We start from the raw sequence: 21,089 nt of genomic DNA on the forward strand, positions 1-21,089 counted from the left end.
TTAAAGTTCTTTTTCTCTTGTCAGGGAATGATGTCTAATCATTAATTTATATCCTAGTATTGCACCTTCTGTTTAGAAAGTTGACCCTTTTTGTTTGTGGGACTTGTAGCCCAGTGCTGGGCTTGAACTCACAATGCTAAGATCAAGAGTCGGACACTCAACTCAACTGACTGAAGTAGTCAGGTGCCCTGAAATTTGAGCCTTTTTAGATGATCTTTGTTATCTCTCTCTCCAAGAAAGTGTAGTACAACAGTAGAATTATACTCTGAGGCCTCTTTTGTGGGACTACCAATCACATATTGTACTGTTGTTCACTGAGGCAACGTAAGGTCTGTCTCTAAGTTCTACCCAGTATATTGCCAAACAAATGGAAACTATCTCAATCCCTGTGGTAGGACTGTCCACGTAAACTGGCATGATAGGACTGTTCACATAAGCTGGCGTACTTGATGTTCTCCTCATGAAGTCCATTCAAAGGTAAGTAGAGCCTAGGCCTCTTCATCTACGGGAATACAAAAGAAGGCATCCTTTAAACCAAGCACTGTAAACCGTTCTGTATTGCCTAGAATTTGAGTTGGTACAGTATAAGGATCTGGCACTGTAGGGTAAATGGGGACAATAGCTTCATTTATTAGTCTAAGATCTTGTACCATTCTGTACTCTCCATTAGGCTTCTTCTTTTTTTAAGATTTTATTTTTAAGTAATCTCTTTACCCAACATGGGGCTCATACTTTAAAACTCCAAGACCAAGAGTCTCACACTCCACTGTCTGAACCAGCCAGATACTCTTCTCCATTAGGCTTGTTAACAGGCAAAATGGGAATGCTATAAGGGGATGGGCAAGGTTATTTATTTATTTATTATTTATTTATTTGAGACACACACACATACACACACACGGGCGGTGGGGAGCAGAGACACAGGCAGAGGGAGAAGCATGCTCCCTGCAGGGAGCCTGACGTGGGACTCCATCCCAGGTCTCCAGGATCACGCCCTGAGCTAAAGGCAGACGCTTAACAAACTGAGCCACCCAGGCACCCCAAGAAGATATTGTTTTTTGTGTGAAATAATAACAAGATCCCTTAGAGCTATTTTGATGGGATAGGCTCATATTACCTTCTCTGGGATAGAAGAGTTCCAAACTTGTGGTTCTACTTATTATACCCAAATGTTCGGGGATAGATTTCTAGTTTTTCTCAACCCTTAGAGAGGAAACCATCCTCTTGTCTGGCTTCCCAACTTAAACATGAGGTCCCTTTCCAGTAGGGGAGTGGAACAGGAAGGGAGAACCAGAAAGCAATGGGTAATTAGTTGGTCTCTATATTTACAGGGTAAAGGAAAAGATAATTTAGGATCTCCTTCTGTTCCAATAATTTTATGTTTAGAAAGACAGGTTGGACAGGAGTGCTAAACAAAGACAGAGTTCATGGTTGTTGTGCTAATAAGAAAATAAATGAACTTTCCTCCCACATCTAGGGTAACTTAGGCTTGGCCATCTTGACATTCAGAAGAGCTGGACCAGCCTGAGGGTCTGTCATGCAACAACTACCCTCTCTTCAAGTTGTTGCTCCACTGGGTTGAAGTTTGAGTGCCTAGGGCCATTTTTGCCAACTTGAGGTGAATGTCTGGTGCTGGCTGCCCCATAAAATTTGTTTTTAAGATAGCCATCCCTCTGATGTGGTTGGGTCTAAATTGTATATTTATAAGTTGTTTCTATTAAACACCCATGAAATAAGGCTGGGTTTTTCTCATTTGCCTGAGTTACTTCCTTAATTTTTCCAAAATTGACAGATTTTGAAAATCTTCTTTTCATTGCCTTCAATAAACACATATGGTCATATGGTCTCATCTTTCTCTGTCAGGTCTGTCCTATTGGTGGTTCCAGTGAGGCGTGGCATTAAGAACAGCGTCTCCTCCTACTGAATAATGATTTCTATCCCTAGTTGCCAACTCATCTGCAAATTCTTGTGCCCTGGCCCAAATTTAAGCCTTTTCTTCTGGAGTACAACAGTATATTAGAATAATACAGGTATCTTGCCCGGTTAAATCACACATCAGAGACACCTGGTGAAATCCATCTACAAACTTGGATGGATCCTCTGAGTATCATCCTAGTTGCTTTATTTGAGCCAGATCTGACATGGAAAATGGGGCAGGGACTTTAATTGTGCCCATTTCCCCATTTGCTACTTCCTGAAGTGGATATAAACCCGCTCTAGTCTAAATGATAGATATGGTATGATAGGTATGATGTTCCATTTTTAGTATGTCCTTCGAGATCAAGAGCAGAAGGCTCCAAAAATTCATATGGATAGGGTGTTACTAAGGGACCTGGGCTCCCTTGTGCACTTATTTTGATTTTTTTCTTCTGCTGATTGATTTTTCTGACTCAGCTGGTTTCTTCTATTGGAGTTGTCTATTTAAACAATCATAGGTTGTTTAAACACCTATGGGTTGGCGGGCAGGGTGGGGTTGGGGGGTGGGTGGGTAGTGTGCCTGGAATCTTACCAGACATATGCTACAGGTCTCTCTTAGATTAATATCCTGACTCAGTGCCATAAAGAACTGGATGTAGGGCTCTTTGGTCCATTTTCCATGATGCCCGCAAAAAAGGTCTAATTGATAAATAGTATTGAAGATTAAGGGCCTGTTTATGGGCGATTTTTCATCATCCTCCAGAGAATATTATCCTCCAGAGAATATTGAGGCCAGGTATTATTTCAGAAGAAGATGAGGTGCTTCTTTAAATCCTTTTGTCCATATTGACTCCAGTGTGCTAGGAGACAGCCCAAAGGGGAATCCTTTGGGATTAAAGAAGTTGATCCCATAGTTAATTCCTATGAAATGAAGAAAGTATATTAACTAACTAGAAGTGCATTACCAAAATCTCCCTTGGCTTCCGAATTGCATCCCATCAGGAATATTGCCAAAGGCAGGAAGTGTCCCTCATTCTCAACCACTCTTGACACCTTTGTGTTACTTGAGAAGGGTTGTCGGACCTCCCTTCTCTTCCCTGCTGCATCCTAGGGTACAGTAGGTGATGCTGAATGGACTGAAGTGCTACAGAGATTGGGGCTGCCTCTTTCCATTTTGAGGGAATTGATGTATTTGGCAACCAGTAATAATACCCTTTGTTAGCCTCTAGGTCTAGTATCAACAGATAGGATAGGGGTCCTGGCATTTGTTAAGAAAGAGCAGCTATTTTATATCGCAGTATGTGTCCTATATCTAACCTAGAAGCTTTCAATCTGAAGGCAGCTCCGAGAACACCAAACAGCCCACGAGGAAGGACAAATGTGTGATGTGAGAAAATGAAAGTATGGAACTCCTATTTAATCCAGGAAACTTTCTTGTGAACTTTATCCATGATCCATTCCCAAGGGAGTGGTCCCCATTGGATGGGTAACCAAACTGGGTAAAACCTCTGACTGATCCCTTTCTAGAAGAACAGTCAGACCTATCTTGGATTTTATGCTTATTGGGAGATTACAGCAAGTTATTTATGAGGATTCTTTACATGGCAGTCTTGAGATGAGCAGCTGTTTTAATGGTATGACTGTCCCATGCCTAAGAAGAATATAAGTATTAAAAGAACAGATAAAACAGAGAGAGCCTGATATTTGAGCCCAATGGCAGCCAATATACTGGTGTCTAGCTGAGTGGCAGGAGTTTGTCCTTTCCCATTAGTGTAGCCACAGGCAAGAGATTCTCCCCTGAACACTTCGGCAAGACACGTTCTGAAGGCTCATACTCTTCAGGACATTTCTGAAAAAGAACAGGTAAGAAATAAAGACTGGAGGTGAAGACTTCCCAGGTCACACTCATGCTCTTGGATTTACTCTGTTGTCCTTGTACAGGCCACCAAAATGTTGGAAGATCCTTGTACATAGCAAAGAATTCATGAGATGTTTCATGATGTAACTTAGTTTATTTAATTGGCGTGAGGACAGGACCCATGGGTAGGAAAAGCTGCACTTTTTGTGGTGTGAACCTGATGATTATATGCTTAGTGCTCAAGGAGGAGGGGGTGTGCAGGGAGTGTTAGAATCAGATGTGTGAATTTCTACTCATAAAACTACTTTGACAAGATTTCTCAAGTGCTTATCATTTGGTTTGATACTAGTTATGGGTGAGATTTATGGGCAGTCATGAGACCCTTTAAGAATGTAACAATGAGCACATATTTGATCCTTATCGAAACTGTGCAGGCTATATAGGTCAGCTTTCTGGGCTAAAGGTGAACATTTTTCTGCTTCCATCCCTTATCAGACTGGATAATTTCTGGGATCCCTTTTAGGAGTAATATTTAAAGTTTGGAAAGTTTCCATGTAAGAAGAAGTGAACTTTTTTTTTTGTTTTAAAGTTTCAAATTTTGGACATAGTTTCTCAAACCAATTCAGGGAGTAGAAAACTGAAAATCATGGTATTCTTGTAAAAAATAAAATAGTGATGTGTTGAATTTCACAACATACTAAGTATGTTACCTTTGTGCTACAGTAAGTACCATTTTGTGCTGGATTATAAGAGACAAGTGGTAGAAGGTGCTGATAGTTTTAAAGAAAGGTTTTATAGAGGGACACCTGGGTGGCTTAGTGGTTGAGCTCCTGCCTTCAGCTCAGGGCATTGTCCTGGAGTACCAGTACTGCATTGGGCTCCCCACAGGGAGCCTGCTTCTCCCTCTGCCTATGTCTCCGCCTCTCTATCTCTGCATCTCTCATGAATAAAATCTTTAAAAAAAAGAAAAAAGGGATCCCTGGGTGGCGCAGCGGTTTAGTGCCTGCCTTTGGCCCAGGGCGCGATCCTGGAGACCCAGGATCGAATCCCACGTCGGGCTCCCGGTGCATGGAGCCTGCTTCTCCCTCTGCCTGTGTCTCTGCCTCTCTCTCTCACTGTGTGCCTATCATAAAAATAAAATAATAAAAAAAATTAATTAATTAAAAAAAAAAGAAAAAAGAAAAAAAGAAAGGTTTTATAGAAAGGTTAAAATTAGGCAAAACCTGTTTATATTTTTCTTTTTTTTTTTTAAGATTTTATTTATTTATTATTGAGAGAGAGAGAGAGAGAGGCAGAGACACAGGCAGAGGGGAGGAGCAGGCTCCCTGCATGGAGCCTGACATGGGACTGGATCCCAGGTCTCCAGGATCAGGCCCTGGGCTGAAGGCAGGTGCTAAACCGCTGAGGCACCCAGGCTGCCCCCTGTTTATATTTTTCAATGTGAATTGAGAAATTCAATTTAGTAACTTAATTTTAAAATATGTTCCAGAAAGTAGAACAGGAACCAAAGAGGAAGAAAATTCAAGGAGGCAGATATTATAGATTTAACTTGTCAATATTTAAATTGACAGTGGAACTTACAAATAGTTGTTTAATAATGATGATTCCTGTCAGGTTCTCAATTTAGTGCACTGTTATTTGAAGTCTTTGATCAGAGGTTTGGTGTGCACTTGTTATGAGTAAGGATTTTTTGTTCAAAAGAAAGTTCTAAGCCTGTTTATTAATACTAAGATTTCATCATTTTGTTTGTGTACATGAAAATTTGATTTGATTTAGGCCAAAAAGGGGCAGATAAACACAGCACTAATAATAGGCTTACTTTGGTACAAAATGGTCTGTGGTACAAATAGGCATGGAGCTTTTAATTTTTCACACACCATTCATCCTTATTTAAAAACTTTTCCCTGAGAGTCATATTTTTTGTTGGGAAATAAGATTGCAGTGCCTATTTATAATTACATGCTTAAGTATTCATTTCCTGTAGGAATTTTATGCTTTGTGGTAAAATCTCAAAAGAGTGTTTTTCTTCTCACTCAGCAAACTTACTTCCTGTTTCCTAGTGTCTTTTGTTAATAATAATCTAAAAGCTTTAGTTCAAATTTTTGGAACCAATACCAGGAAAAGGAAGCATAGAACTTAAAACTCTCTTAATGGCAACTTAAGTTTAAATCAGACTTTTAATTAATAGCTATAAGTTGAGTTACTTTGAGCAGGTTGCATAGATTTTAGTAATGAATCAAATTATATTCATAGAGTTGGTTTTACAAAGTTCTGTGGGTAATCGTTCTTTCTAAAAGTTAGCTGTATTAACATTATATCCCCCATTGTCAGAATGTCTATCATTAATTTTAAATGAGGGAATTGGGTGGCTTTTTTTTTTTTTTTAAGATTTTATTTATTGAGGGGGGAGGGGCAGAAGAAGAGGAAAATCCCAAAAAGACTCCATGCTGAGCTTGGAGCATGTCTTGGGGCTTGAGATCATGACCTAACCCAAAATCAAGAATCAGATGCTCAACTGACTGAGCCATCCAGGCACCCCTAAACAAGAGGGAATCTTAAACAAAATGATTTTCATTGTCTAGCTAAACATAATACACTATTTGAATAGCTTACTGAAGTCTCTTTGTAAAACTGTTTAAAAAATCAAATAAGGAAGTGATTAACTTTGCTCCAAGTAGTAACTGATATATACGTGTGTGTGTGTGTGTGTCCGTGTGTGTATATATCTTAACACTTAAAGTACATTTATTGAAAACTTGGTGTTGTGTTCAGTCTAATTTCTGGGACAATATGGCATGAATCTTGCATTGGTGTAGGTGTAAAGCTGTCCCATATTCTTAAAGCTGCTTTACAACGTATGTACTGATAGAGTTTTGTGCATTATTTCACACTTTCATCACTTTGCTTAATCCACCCTTTCCACCTCCTCTGATAGATGACTTTCCCACCTTTTTTTCATACTGAGATTAAGACCACTTTTTGTATGCAGTTGTCCACCTCAAATTTGCTTCTTTCGGGTTTTGATGGAAGAGCTATTCCTTCCTTTTTCTGAAACTTAACTCTGTCACCTCTTTTCTTGTTGCTATCTCCCCAGAGTACTTTCTACCATTATTTTTTTTTAAGATTTTATTTATTTATTTGACAGAGAGAGAGAAAGAGAGCACAAGCAGTGGGAGGGAGCCAATAAAGGGAGAGGGAGAAGCATACTCCCCACTGGGCGGGGAGCCCAATATCAGGCTCAATCCCATGGTCCTGGGACCATGATCTGAGCAAAGGCAGATGTTTAAGCGACTGAGCCCAGGTGCCCCCTACCATTACTCTTTAAAGAATTTATAGTTACTACCTTTCCCAGTCTCTCATCATCCTCTCTTGTTTTCATCGTGTTGCAGAAACTCATTTCTGGTAATATGAATATTAATTGCCAATCTAATGACCATATTCACTGTCCAGCACTTTTGCTTCATTTGCAACAGATGACTACATCCTTTCCTTGAAACTTTTCTTCTCTTGCCCTTGTTAAGTCTACTTCCTAGTTTTCCTCCTATAATCTTTGACTCCTTTTCCTTTGTCTAGCTTATAAACATAGGTAGTTCTCCAAGGTTTTGCTCTAGTTGTCTTTAATATCTCTTACCTATACTCTCTTGGTCGGTGCTTAATTTTATGGCTCCAAGATAGTTTGAAAGCTACTGATCTGTGCTCTTGGATTGTTGGGACTCCTTGATTCTCTGTGGTTGAGATGCTGTGATGGTTAATTTTTTTTTTTTAATTTTTATTTATTTATGATAGGCACACAGTGAGAGAGAGAGAGGCAGAGGGAGAAGCAGGCTCCATGCACCGGGAGCCCGACATGGGATTTGATCCTGGGTCTCCAGGATCGTGCCCTGGGCCAAAGGCAGGTGCTAAACCGCTGCGCCACCCGGGGATCCCGATGGTTAATTTTATGTGTCCATTTGATTGGGCCATGGGGTGGCCAGACATTTGGTCAAACATTGATCTATGTTTGTCTATAAGAGTGTTTCTGGATGAGATTAATATTTGAATCAATAGACTGAGTAAAGGCAGATTGCCCACCCTAATGTGGGTGGACCTCATCCAACCAGTTAAAGGCCTGAATAGAACAAAGCAGCTGACCCTACTGCTAATGAGGTGAAATTCCTCCAGCCTGACTGTGTTTGAGCTGGAACATAGGTTTTTTCCTGCCTTTGGACTCCAACTGAAACATCAGCTCTTCCTGGGTCTTGAGCCTCCTGGACTAAGATGGGAACTATACCATTGTCTATGGGGTCTCCAGCTTGCCAATTGTAGATCTTGATACCTGTCAGCCTCTGTAATCACAGAAACCAGTCTTTTTTTTTTTTTTTTTTTTAAGATTTTTATTAATTTATTCATGAGAGACAGAGAGAGGCAGAGATGTAGGCAGAGGGAGAGACAGGCTCCCTGCAGGGAGCCTCATGTGGGACTTGATCCCCAGGACTCCAGGGATCACTCCTTGAGCCAAAGGCAGATTCTCAACCACTGAGCCACCCAGGCATCCCTACAGTAACCAATGTTTTATAGTAAGTTGCTTTACATATGTATATATGGATATTGTTCTCTCATTGATCTGGATGGATGCCTACAGCCGTTAGCAGAGAGAAATTTCCCAGTAGAAAATTGCAGGAATTAAATGATCCTCTAATCTATGCCTTTAGCTCTGGAATAGAATACTTCTAGATGGCAACCAAACAACTATACGAATTTACAAACCTAACATATTTTACTAGAGAACTCCTTATCTTCCCACACACAGACCTTTTCTTTGTTCTATGTATTAGATAATAGCACTAGCAATGTTTTCTTATATTTGAGAATGCAGTGTTTGGGTTACAGACTAATCATTCACAGACCTAATCCTTAAAGAACTTGGTTTAGAAAGGAGAGACAATGTGTGTGAATATAACTGCAGTACAAAATAAAAATCCTTGAATGCTACATAAAAGTTTGTGCGAGACCCATGGAGAAAAGAGATGATTTGATGGCTAGGTTGTTTGAATGGAGTTTAGGGGAGGGATTAGGGACAAGAGTTGAGGGAATAGGTGTAAAATGTAAGAATAATTTTTGTTCCAGAAAGAATGGAGAAAAACAAAAAAAAAAATTTGATGTTGATGTAATAGACAAAGTAAAAACAGAACATTTTGAATTAACTTTTCAGGTGTTGTTTTTATCTTGATGTATGACTAGAGAGTTAATTATAGTCTGTTTCTGTCACTGTCAGTTGAAATTTGTAACCTTCTTGAAAGACCTAATTCAAAAAAAGAAAGAAAGAAAGAAAGAAAGAAAGAAAGAAAGAAAGAAAAAGAAAGAAAGAAAGAAAGAAAGAAAGACCTAATTCATGAAAGGCACTCTAAATAATACAGGTTTTTTTTTTTTTTTTTTTTTTTGGTTAAAAAATTATAAATGCCACTAAGGAGATTTAAAATATGTTAATAAGTAAAACATGAAAAAGAATTAAAGGAGCAAAGATGATTATTGGGTCAAGCATAATACAGATTTTCTATAGCATTGCTCCTGCAAAAGGTCATAATGTTCCTTTTTTTAATTGTGTTTCTTAAGGGTTTTTTAGGGAGAATTTTTGGAGAGGTAGAATGACAGAGTGATTAAGCATGTGATTCTGAAGCTAGGCTGCCTGGTTTGAAATCATAACTCTGATTATATTAGCTGTATGACCTTGTATTAGTTAATTAACTTTTTTGTGCCTCATTTTTAAATCTGTAAAATGGGGATTATAGTATTGCCCACCTACTAGAGCTTTGTGAGAAATAAATAAAACATACATACTTGTAAATTTTTTATAGAAAGACTTGACATGTAATAAATGCTCAGTAATTGCTAGATTTTTTTTGTGGTAAAATACACATAACCAAATTTATCATCCTTAACCATTTTTAAGTGTACAGTTCAGTGGTATTAAATACACTCACATTCTTGTACAACCATCCATCCCCAAAACTCTTTTCATCCTATAAAACTGAAACTAATTAAACAATAGCTCTCTATTTTCCCTTTCCCAAATTGAACCAATGGTTCAGTGCCTTCTGAACTGGATATAAAGTCCTACAAGGTTATAGCATTCAATAAATTTAGATTTTTATCTTCAAAGTGCTTTCACGTTATGGGCAAATATAAAATAGGATGTGATGATATGATGTTTGGTTCAGACTAAGTACTTTGAAGTGGTAGGAAGGGAGAATTGTTTCATGTTGAGTAATCATAAAGGGCACTGTAGATGAAGTAGCATTTTGTTGGGCCTTAAAAAGATAATAGATTTTGACTTGGATTGTGAGGGCAGGTTAGGAGGAAGGCATTGAAGACTAAAACAGAAAGATTGAGAGGCAGGATAGTTCCGTTTGTGTTTTATAGGAACAGGATATGATTCAAGCTAATTGGAACATAGAAATCATTTGGGAAGTTCTGGGAAATACGATTGAATTAGATTATGGCAAACTTGATCTATCAGACCAGAAGATTTATGGAAATTTCAAATCCCATTTTCAGGGTTGTATGGTTTATTTGCTACAATGCTTACTTGTCTCATACTAACTTATTGGTAAATATCGGCTTGATGTTAGTAAAGTGGGGAGGTGGCTTTAGTTCAAACCCAATCTTTCCAGCATGTTAACATTTGAAAACATAAGAACAAACTTTCTTATGATTAAGAGAAAGCTTTAGTAATATGAGAAAATATGAAGGGAAACATTGAAACTCCTGTAGAAGTGTTGGCTTCTGAATGGTTCTGTATTCCACCATACTCTGGTGAAGCAGTAAGTACAGAAAAAGAAGCTATGAAGACCTTTCTCTTTGCATAAGAACTTTCATGAGGATGTCTACATCCTAAATTTTATTTTTAACTTCACTGAAATTGGTCTTGACTGAAGCAATGCCCTCAAGAATCCATATCACAAACGAGAAAGCAGGAGTTCAGGGCTTAAGGCTTTAAAGGATCAAAGACCATAATGCTAGGTGCAAATTCAAGTGGAGATTTAACTGCACACATTTTTATAAGGACTTGTTATTTTAGTTAAGGCTTTGATTACAAAGTTAAACTGGTTTTGAATAGTTTGCCTTCATTCTGTTTTTCCCACAAGCTGTGTTATTTTTAGTTGTGATTTTCTAGCACTCAGGGCTTATTTTGTTTGTTTGTTTTTCCCGTTAAATGTGCATACCACATTCTAGGAGAAAGGGCTCTTACACATTTTAAAAGAAAGAAGTTCATTGGGCAGCCTGGGTGGCTCAGCGGTTTAGCGCTGCCTTCTGCCCAGGGTATGATCCTGGAGACCCAGGATCGAGTCCCACGTCGGGCTCCCTGCATGGAGCCTGCTCCTCCCTCAGCCTGTGTCTCTGCCTCTCTCTCTCTCTCTCTCTCTGTGTCTCTCATGAATAAATAAATAAAATATATTTTTTTAAAAGAAAGAAGTTCATAAAGGAGTTGGTTGCCCTAAATTTTCAGTAATTTTTCTGACAAGGTCTTTTTGTATGCCATGGTCATTGAACTCCATTACAATTCATAAAATGTATGTATAGTATTCTCATTCACTTAATTTTGGATTGAGGATATTCCAATTTTAACTAATTTCAATTAAAATTTTTTAAAAGATTTTATTTTATTTATTCAATCCCAGGACCCCAGGATCATGCCCTGAGTCAAAGGCGCACGCTTAACTTACCACTGAGCCACCCAGGTCTCCCCCAAATTAAATATTTTTATGTAGTAAGTCAAAACACCTCCAAATGGTGCCTACATGGCTCAGTCCATTAAGCATTTATTTGACTCTTGGTTTTACCTTGAGTCATGGTCTTGGGGTCATGAGACTGAGCCCTGGTTGGACTCTGTGCTCAGCATGGAGTCTGTTTAACATTCTTTTCCCTCCCTCTCCTCTGCTCCTCCCTCCCATGCGTACTCTCTCAAATAAATAAATAAATAAATAAATAAATAAATAAATAAATAAATAAAATCTTAAACACACACATTTCTAAATGGACTCGATTGTTTGGCTGTGCTTGGGTAGTGAATTTATCTCATTAAAATATTGCACACAAAGTTTGTTCACACATAAACTTAACTTTTGAAGGTCTGTTAGGATGTTTGCATAAGTTTGTCAACATAGGGACGCCTGGGTGGCTCAGCATTTTGAGCATCTGCCTTCAGCCCAGGGCATGATCCTGGAGTCCTGGGATCGAGTCCCACGTCGGGCTCCCTGCATGGAGCCTGCTTCTCCCTCTGCTTGTGTCTCTGCCTCTCTGTGTGTGCCTCTCTAAATAAAATCTTTTTAAAAAAGTTTATTAACATGGAAAATACCTGCTAACTCCTAACACTCATTCTCTTACATGAAGAACCAGCTGCTTCCTTGGAATTTGGGGTCAAAGTTGAAAACGTAATATTCCTGGTTACTAGAGGAGTCCCAAATGGGCTTGATATCCTCACTTTTTTGTTTTTATTTATTTTATTTATTTTTAAAGATTTTATTTACTTATTCCTGAGAGACACAGAGAGAGAGGCAGAGACACAGGCAGAGGGAGAAGCAGGCTCCATGCAGGGAACCTGATATGGGACTCAATCCCAGGTCTCCAGGATCACACCCGGGCTGAAGGCGGCGCTAAACCATTGAGCCACCAGGGCTGCCCTCTTCTTCACTTTTTTAAAAACAGAGAGTAGTCCTTTAATTTTATTTGGCTGTTAACTTTCCAAAGTTTTTGTGATTTCTTTTTTCTTCTTTTCCAGAGTTTTTGTGATTTCCAAAATCACAAAGATTTTGAATGGAAATATCTTTAGCATTCTGTTCTTATTGATTGATACAAATTACAGCCTATTTTTGAGCAAGTAAAACTAATGAACTTCAAGGCTTAGCTTGTATTACTTTCACAGAGATAGAAATCTGTAATTTAGAACTTTGTTACTGATATGATTTATTTTCCCTCCATATCTTTGTACATACTTTTGTAAAAATGTGTTTGTACTGTGCAGCTATTTAACATTTGGAGATCTTTTACTTTTAAAATAAAAACATTTTTTTGATTACAGAAAGACCCAAATGGGACCAGTAGTTTGTCAACTGGAAGTTCTCTTCTACAAGAAATTGAAGTACAGAATGAGGAGGTGGCAGCTTTTTGTCAGTCCATTACAAAGTAAGGAATTTTTCTTTATAAATTAAAGATTATTTTTTATTAAATACTTGCCTTTAAAAAGTTAACTTGAAAACAAGCTTAGTACTAATAATTCTAAAAATTTTTAAATTTTAGTGATTTTTCTCCCTGTGGCTAATATTTCGAGACTTAACTAGTGCATTAACGCCATCTGCAGTTGAACTTGTATTCCTGTTTAGTTTGTGAGTATTTAGAAGAAAAAAATGAAGTCAGACAGTTAATTTCCCTGTTAACCATTAAAAATATGGCTTAAACATATATAAGTTTTGGTTTACTTAGAAAATACCTGTTTTTGTTTTAGGGAGACTTAATATGTTGTAAACTTTCTGGCATTCAAAATACTGTCTTTGTTATTTAAGAGATGCTATTAAAACAAGCAAGATTACAGGGCAAATATATTTTTAGAAATATTAGAAATATTCTTTTAAAATATTTGAAATAGAAATATTTTTTATCTTAAATGTGTCTAATACTCTTTTTTTTTTTTAAGATTTTATTTATTTATTCATGAGAGAGGCAGAGACATCGGCAGAAAAGCAGATTCCCCGTGGGGAGCCCAGTGCGGGACCCCAGGATCATGACCTGAGCCAAAGGCAGATGCCCAACCGCTGAGCCACCGAAGTGCCCTAATATTTCTTATAGATGAATGAATAGAGGGGATGCCTGAGTGGCTCAATGGTTGAGCGTCTACCTTCAGCTCAGGGTGTGATCCCAGGGTCCTGGGATGGAGTCCCACATTGGGCTCCCCAATGAGCCTGCTTCTCCCTCTACCTATGTGACTCCCTCTCTGTCTCTCATGAATAAGTAAATAAAATCTTTAGTTAGGGGGGAACTGAGAGAAGTTATCTACTAAAATTTACTTAGCCAACAGCAGAGCCAGGTCTCCTTTGCTTCTGATTCAGTGTGTTTTCTCTTCATTATATCACTGTATTCATTCAGGACTTCTGTTGTGAGTGCTAGAAACCCATTTTAAACTAGCTTAAATTAAGAATAGTTATGTTTTGACTCTCAAACCCTTATAGCCAAAAGAGGAAGGATGGAGCAGAACTCAGTGACAGCAAGATCTAGGAATTCACATATTTTAGTTGACCTCTCCTCCCTTTAGACTTCCCTTTCCCATTTTCATCCTTTCCTTCTTCCTGCCCTTTCTCCATGCATGTTGGCTTCATTTTTTATTACTGCAGATGGGGTTTCGAAGGCAGAGAATATAGCCACTGATAGCTTAGACTTCATATTCTAATGGTCTAGGTCAGTTTCTCTACTGTAGTGGTTATCACATTCGCCTCACATATTTTAATCGTCTTGCTATCGGAGAGGAAAGGGAGTCCTCTTGGCCAGCACCAGATAGGAAAATACCACGGAAAGAAAGAGTAGAACAACCATTGTGGCCAAGGGATTGAAGTCTGTTCTCAAAAGAAAGTATATCACCACTGAGGGATTTATTCTGAATTCAGTATTTTCCCCAGTGTTGTCTGCTTTAATCAAAGCAGAGTTTGGAGTTCTCAGATCATTTTTAAAGTATATATGTCATTTTTATTTATAAGGGGCTTATTAACTAGGTTTTCTAGACTATTGGTAATATTTCATTAAAATTCTTTGTTACCTTTTTTAAAAAATATTTTATTTATTCATGAGAGACACACAGAGAGAGAGAGAGCACAGACAGAGGGAGAGGGAGAGGCAGGCCCCATGCAGGGAGCCTGATGGGACTCCATCCCGGGCCTCCAGGATCAGGCCCTGGACTGAAGGTGGCGCTAAACCGCTGAGCCACCGGGGCTGCCCTGTTACCGTTTTTTTTTTTTTTTATAAGATTTTATTTATTTATTCATGAGACACACACACACACACACACACACACAGAGGCAGAGACACAGGCAGAGGGAGAAGCAGGCTCCATGCAGAGAGCCCCATGTGGGATTCCATCCCGGGTCTCCAGGATCACACCCTGGGCTGAAGGCAGCGCTAAACTGCTGAGCCACCCCGGCTGCCCTCTTTGTTACCTTTTAGCCAGCATTTCTTTTCTTCAGAATGCCTTAGGGGAGAAAAAGGAGAAAAATGTCAGTAGATCACTTTTCTTTCCTGCAAAGGTTACTCTTAATTGTTTTTTTTTTTTAAGATTTTATTTATTTATTTATTTGTACATGACAGATACGGGGGGGTAGGGGGGTGCAGAGACACAGGCAGAGGGAGAAGCAGGCTCCATGCAGGGAGCTGGGCTGAAGGTGGGCCAAACCGCTGAGCCACCCAGGCTGCCCTTAACTGGATTTTTAAGATCTGTATTTCAGTAGTCATTTAAGATAGAAGAGACATTTAGATGTCTTAGTATGCAAATTACATGTATTAGAAATTACTGATGCCTTTATGTCATTATACCATATGTGTGTGTGGAAAATAATTTGCCATATGTTTATCTAGTTCCTTCAGTTTTCTCTCTAAACAAGCCCTGTATGCTTTCTCTTAGACTGTGTTGAGTGACTATTGCATTTAAGCTTTGCAAGTTGAGAAATTAAGCTAAGATCTACCTTTTCTCCCCCATTTGAGTCGTAGAGTTATTTACACGGATTCTGCCACTAAGCTAAAATGATTATTTTTAGTTATGTACATTTGTGCATGCACACATACACACAAAATAGTTTATGCAATCTGAAACCCCAGATGAACTAAAGAGAGAAATGACTTCTTTTTATAATTTTATTTCCATTAGTAGAGGGTGATTGCAACAAATATTTCAGAGAAGTGAAAAGCAGAGCTGTTTTTGAAGCCATATATATATATATATTTTTTTTTTTTTTTTTTTTTGAAGCCATATTTTAGACTCCTCTCCTTTCTCTGTGACTTTGGAGATTGGGGTCAGGAGATGTCCCTTGAAGAAATTAATGGCTCTGTTTTTTCCAGTATGTTCATTTCTGCACTGGAATTTTTTTTTTTTAAAGATTTTATTTATTTATTCATGAGAGACACAGAGAGAGAAGCATACTTCCTGGGGGAACCCAATGTGGGACTCGATCCCAGGACCCTGGGATCATGCCGTGCACTGAAGGCAGATGCTCAACCACTGAGCCACCCAGGCGTCCCTCTGCACTGGAATTTTTATTTTTTTATTTTTTTTTATATTTTTTTAAAATTTTTATTTATTTATGATAGTCACAGAGAGAGAGAGAGAGGCAGAGACACAGGCAGAGGGAGAAGCAGGCTCCATGCACCGGGAGCCCGACGTGGGATTCGATCCCGGGTCTCCAGGATCGCACCCTGGGCCAAAGGCAGGCGCTAAACCGCTGCGCCACCCAGGGATCCCATTGCACTGGAATTTTTAAACAAGTATTTATGCTCTTAGATAGCCAACTCTTTACTTTTTGAAATCTCCTGAGGTGATTCTTTTAATCATTTTAACTCAGCCTTGAAAGATTTGCCAGGATATTTGTTTACAATTAAAATTACTTGTATAACAGACTGATACATGGCTGATTCTAAGCCTTTTTTGTTTGTGAAATTAGGGAGTTGGACTAGTGATATCAAGAGTCTCTTTTAGTTTAAAGGACTATAATGCTGTGATTCAGGACATTTCTTTATGACTGCATTTTAATTCTTATTTTCTTTCCGTTCCCACTTACCATAATTGACAAAGCTTGCTCTATCTGCTAGTTAATATAGTTCCAGAGGAAGTTCTTAGAAGAATATTAGTTGCCAACATTTTTGCTGGTTTCTTAGGAGGATAGGATGACAAACTATACTTTACCCTAGCTGTTCTAAATAGCCTTCTAGTTTCTTTTTTTCCTATATAGTTCAGTTCTACTATTTATATGCTACAATAGTGTCATTTTTTTAAAGATTTTATTTTTTTATTCATGAGAGACACAGAGAGAGAGGCAAAGACATAGGCAGAGGGAGAAGCAGGCTCCATGTAGGAAGCCTGATGTGGGACTGGATCCCAGGACTCTGGGATCACACCCTGAGCCAAAGGCAGTCAACTGCTGAGCCACCCAGGCGTCCCTACAGTAGTGTCTTGACCCCTAGGACTCTATGTAAGTTTTCAAGGATTTCACCTCTGCATTTAGTTAATTTTGTTCTAAACAATACTGACTTCTCTAATTTTTATTTTTACCTTTTAAAACTCTCATTTTTGTCTCTTTTCCTGTCCTTCTGACTCTATCTGTACCTAACTTTAGCTATATTGAACACACAGGCGGAAAACCAACTGTGAAGGATTTAAATTTCCTCAACTGTAGAGTCACATTAAACAAGCAAACAAAGGGACGTCTGATTAGGTCAGGCATTGACTGTCTGACTCTTGATTTGGCATTAGGTAATGATCTGATGGGTTTTGGGATTTGCCCTGCCTAAGGCTATGTGCTCAGCTGGGAGTCTGCTTGGGATTCTCTCTTCCGCCCTTCCCCTACTCATGTAGTTCTATAAATAAATAAATAAATAAATAAATAAATAAATAAATAAATAAATAAATAGGAAAAAGAAAAAAACCAAGCAAACAAAGCCTTTCTTTGTGATGACAGGAAAGTGGAAATTTTAAAGAAAATGAATTAGAGTTAAAAAAAATCTTTATAGGTAATTACTTAAGAACATCAAGCTCCACTGTATAACTTGGAGTGTCCATAAAAATACCTCATATGGTCTGTTATGTTTAAAATAAATAATTTAGCAATTTTCAATTTAGTAACTTAATTTACTTTTATATGTTTAAAAGTTTAGTTATGAACAAAACAAAAAAAAACTTTAAAGAATCTATTACTATCTTAGTTTTTCCCCAATTTTGATAAAGTAAACAAAACCATAAGAATAAAGAGATGTCAGTTTTATAGAAACAAATTACTGGATGTTTTTTTCCTGGATTATCATCTGTTCTGTCAAGCAGAGATAGAACTCATTTAAAAATTTTTTTTATTTGATAAAACATACAAAATGTGAAATTTACTATTTGAACCAGTTTTACATGTATAATCTGTGATACTAAGTACATTCACATTGCTGTATAAAAAAAGGGACTCATTTTCTTAAAGTTTTAATTTAAATTCCAGTTAGTTGGGATCCCTGGGTGGCGCAGCGGTTTGGCGCCTGCCTTTGGCCCAGGGCGCAATCCTGGAGACCCGGGATCGAATCCCACGTCGGGCTCCCGGTGCATGGAGCCTGCTTCTCTCTCTGCCTGTGTCTCTGCCTCTCTCTCTCTCTCTCTCTCTCTCTGACTATAATAAATAAATAAAAATTTAAAAATATATATATTTAAAAAAATAAAAATAAATTCCAGTTAGTTAACCTACAGTATATTAGTTGCAGGTGTAGAATATAGTGATTCAGTACTTCCATATATCACCCAGTAAGAAGACTCACTTTAAGGAAAGGAAATGAAGGATTCCCCACCTCTCCCCCAAGTCAAGTTCATTGAATACAACTTTTATCACTGGCAATGTTGTCTAATAAATTCCTGTTTTCTGAGCTATTAGGAATTTGATTGTCCTTTCATCATTCTTTTTTTGTTTTGTTTTAAAGATTTTATCTATCTTAGAGAGAGACAAAGAGCATGAGCAGGGAGGAAGGGGAGAAGGAGAGGGAGAAGCAGACTCCACAGTAACCCCAGGATTATAACCTGAGCTGAAGGCAGATGCTTAACTGACTGAACCACACAGGCGTGCCTCCTTTCATCATGCTTAAGGATTTCTGAAACTCGAAGTCTTGCTTGGTTATAGACAAAATTCTATACTATTTCATGTATTAGTTAATACATGATTTTCTGTGAGCATCTATTTTAGAATACCTAGTAAATAAGTGAGAAGCAAGAATCTTAGGCAAAGTCCTATGAAGGTCTTGGCATTATATTGTGGAGGGGTAAGCTTGACAACAGTCAAATATCTGAAGATATAATGGTGCATTTCTAATATCGATAGAAGTTTAATAATTGTACTAGTTTTTATTGTTTTTATTTTTTAAATATTTTTTAATTTTTTTTAAAATTTTTATTTATTTATGATAGTTACAGAGAGAGAGAGGCAGAGACACAGGCAGAGGGAGAAGCAGGCTCCATGCACCGGGAGCCCGATGTCAGATTCGATCCCGGGTCTCCGGGATCGCGCCCTGGGCCAAAGGCAGGTGCCAAACCGCTGCGCCACCCAGGGATCCTTGTACTAGTTTTTAAAAATTACCTTTCTTCCTTTTTTTTTTTAAGATTTTATTTATTTGAGAGAGGGACAGGGGAAGAGAGGCAGAGACATAGGCAGAGGGAGAAGCAGGCTCCATGCAGGGAACCCGATGCAGGTCTCAATCCCAGGACTCCAGGATCATGCCCTGAGCCAAAGGCAGAGGCCCAACCGCTGAGCCACCCAGGTGTCCCTTTCATTTCTTCTTTTTAATATTGGATCTTTTGTGGTACTTAAGACCACAGTACAGAACTCAGGTTTTTTAATTCATTTATTCATTTATTTGACAAGATGCTTATAACACCTCTGTTACTAGGCACTACTCTGAAGGCTTTGTAAAGTTAGTTCACATAATTCTTACAACAACCCTATGAAGTCAGTAGTGGTAGTATCCTCAATTTATAGAAGAGGAAGCTGGAAGCAACAAGGAGATTCAATAACTTGCCTACAGTCACAAGGCTAGTAAGTAGTAAAATTAGGATTTAAATTTAGGTTGTCTGACTCTTTGTGCACAGTTATATTTGCTGCCTCTCCTGAACAACAACCCCCCCCTTTCTTTCTTTCGTTCTTTTTCTTTCTTTCTTTCTTTCTTTCTTTCTTTCTTTCTTTCTCTCTTTCTCTCTTTCTCTCTTTCTCTCTTTCTCTCAAGATTTTGTTTATTTTAGAAAGAGAGCACAAGCAAGCAGGGAGAAGGGTAGAAGGGGAGGGAGAGGAAGAGGGGCAGAATCTCAAGCAGACTCCATGCTGGATGTGGATTCAGTCAGTTAGGGGGCTCAGTCTTAGGACCCTGAGATCAGGACCTGAGCCAAAACCAATAATTAGACACTTAAGCAGCTGAGTCCTCCAGGGAGCCCTTCTCCCGAATCTTTTCTTTTTGTCAATTCAAACTATTTTATTCTATTCCTATGACTTGATGATTTTAATGTCTACAGAAGCAAATACACAATACTTAAAGTGTTCATTCCATTCATGTTCTTATGAAAATCAGACAGGTGGATTGCGTCTTGTTTTCTAACCTCCAGAAAAACTCAGTTAATGGAAGGCTACAAGTTTAAGGCATCAAATTTTCCTTTGTCTTCTTTTTTTTAAGATTTTATTTATTTATTCATGAGAGACACAGAGGGAAGCAGAAACATGGGCAGAGTGAGAAGCAGGCTCCATGCAGGGAGCCCGATGCAGGACTCGATCTCAGGACCCCAGGATCACGACCTGAGCCAAAGGCAGACACTCAACCACTGAGCCACCCAGGCGTCCTCCCTTTGTCTTCTGATAACAAAAGTGCTGTCTGAAGAAGAGCCATGTATACCATACTCATGTATTTCAGTTTAAACTATGTTATTCAGACTGCCCGGGTGGCTTAATAGGTTGAGCATCTACCTTCAGCTTGGATCATGCTCCTGGAGTCCTGTGTCAGGTTCCCTGCTCAGTGGGGAGCCTACTTCTCCATCTCTCTGCCCCTCCCCCTACTAATGTTTGCTCTTTCGCTCGCACGGTCTCTTTCTCTCTCTCTCTCAAATACATAAATTTAAAAATAAATAAACTATGTTGTTCTGGGGATTCCTGGGTGGCTCAGTGGTTTTAGTGCCCATCTTCGGCCCAGGGCATGATCCTGGAGACCCAGGATCGAGTCCCACATCGGGCTCCCTGCATGGAGCCTGCTTCTCCCTCTGCCTATATCTCTGCCGCCCTCCTCTCTCTCTGTCTCTCATGAATGAATAAATAAAATCTTAAAAAAAAACAAACAAACAAACAAAAAAACTATGTTGTTCCTGTGAATACCTTCACAGGGAATTCTTGTCATTCCCTAAGCTTTAGAATCACTGAGAGAATAAAGGCCCATAGCACTGTAAAAATTGATAATGGTTCTTTTTTAAATTGTTGTCTAACAACCCTCCCCCCTAAATATAGGAAAAAGTCTCTAAGAAAAAGATTTTTATTTTTTAATTTTTTATATTTATTTGAAATCAATTTGCCAACATATAGCATAATAC

General features: G+C 38.5%; 1 protein-coding gene across 4 annotated transcripts in view; it reads left to right on the plus strand.

Moving 5' to 3' along the window:
- PIK3C2A (phosphatidylinositol-4-phosphate 3-kinase catalytic subunit type 2 alpha) overlaps positions 1-21,089 on the plus strand; it is a 118,049-nt gene that overhangs the window by 37,569 nt on the left and 59,391 nt on the right. For all 4 annotated transcript variants that reach the window (XM_077866317.1, XM_077866320.1, XM_077866318.1 and 1 more), the window contains one exon: positions 12,834-12,937. In XM_077866317.1, coding sequence (XP_077722443.1) covers positions 12,834-12,937 — 104 coding nt within the window. The remainder of the gene's footprint in view (positions 1-12,833; positions 12,938-21,089) is intronic.

This window comes from Canis aureus, chromosome 23 (genome assembly GCF_053574225.1).
Source record: "Canis aureus isolate CA01 chromosome 23, VMU_Caureus_v.1.0, whole genome shotgun sequence".
NCBI classification, from domain to species: domain Eukaryota; kingdom Metazoa; phylum Chordata; class Mammalia; order Carnivora; family Canidae; genus Canis; species Canis aureus.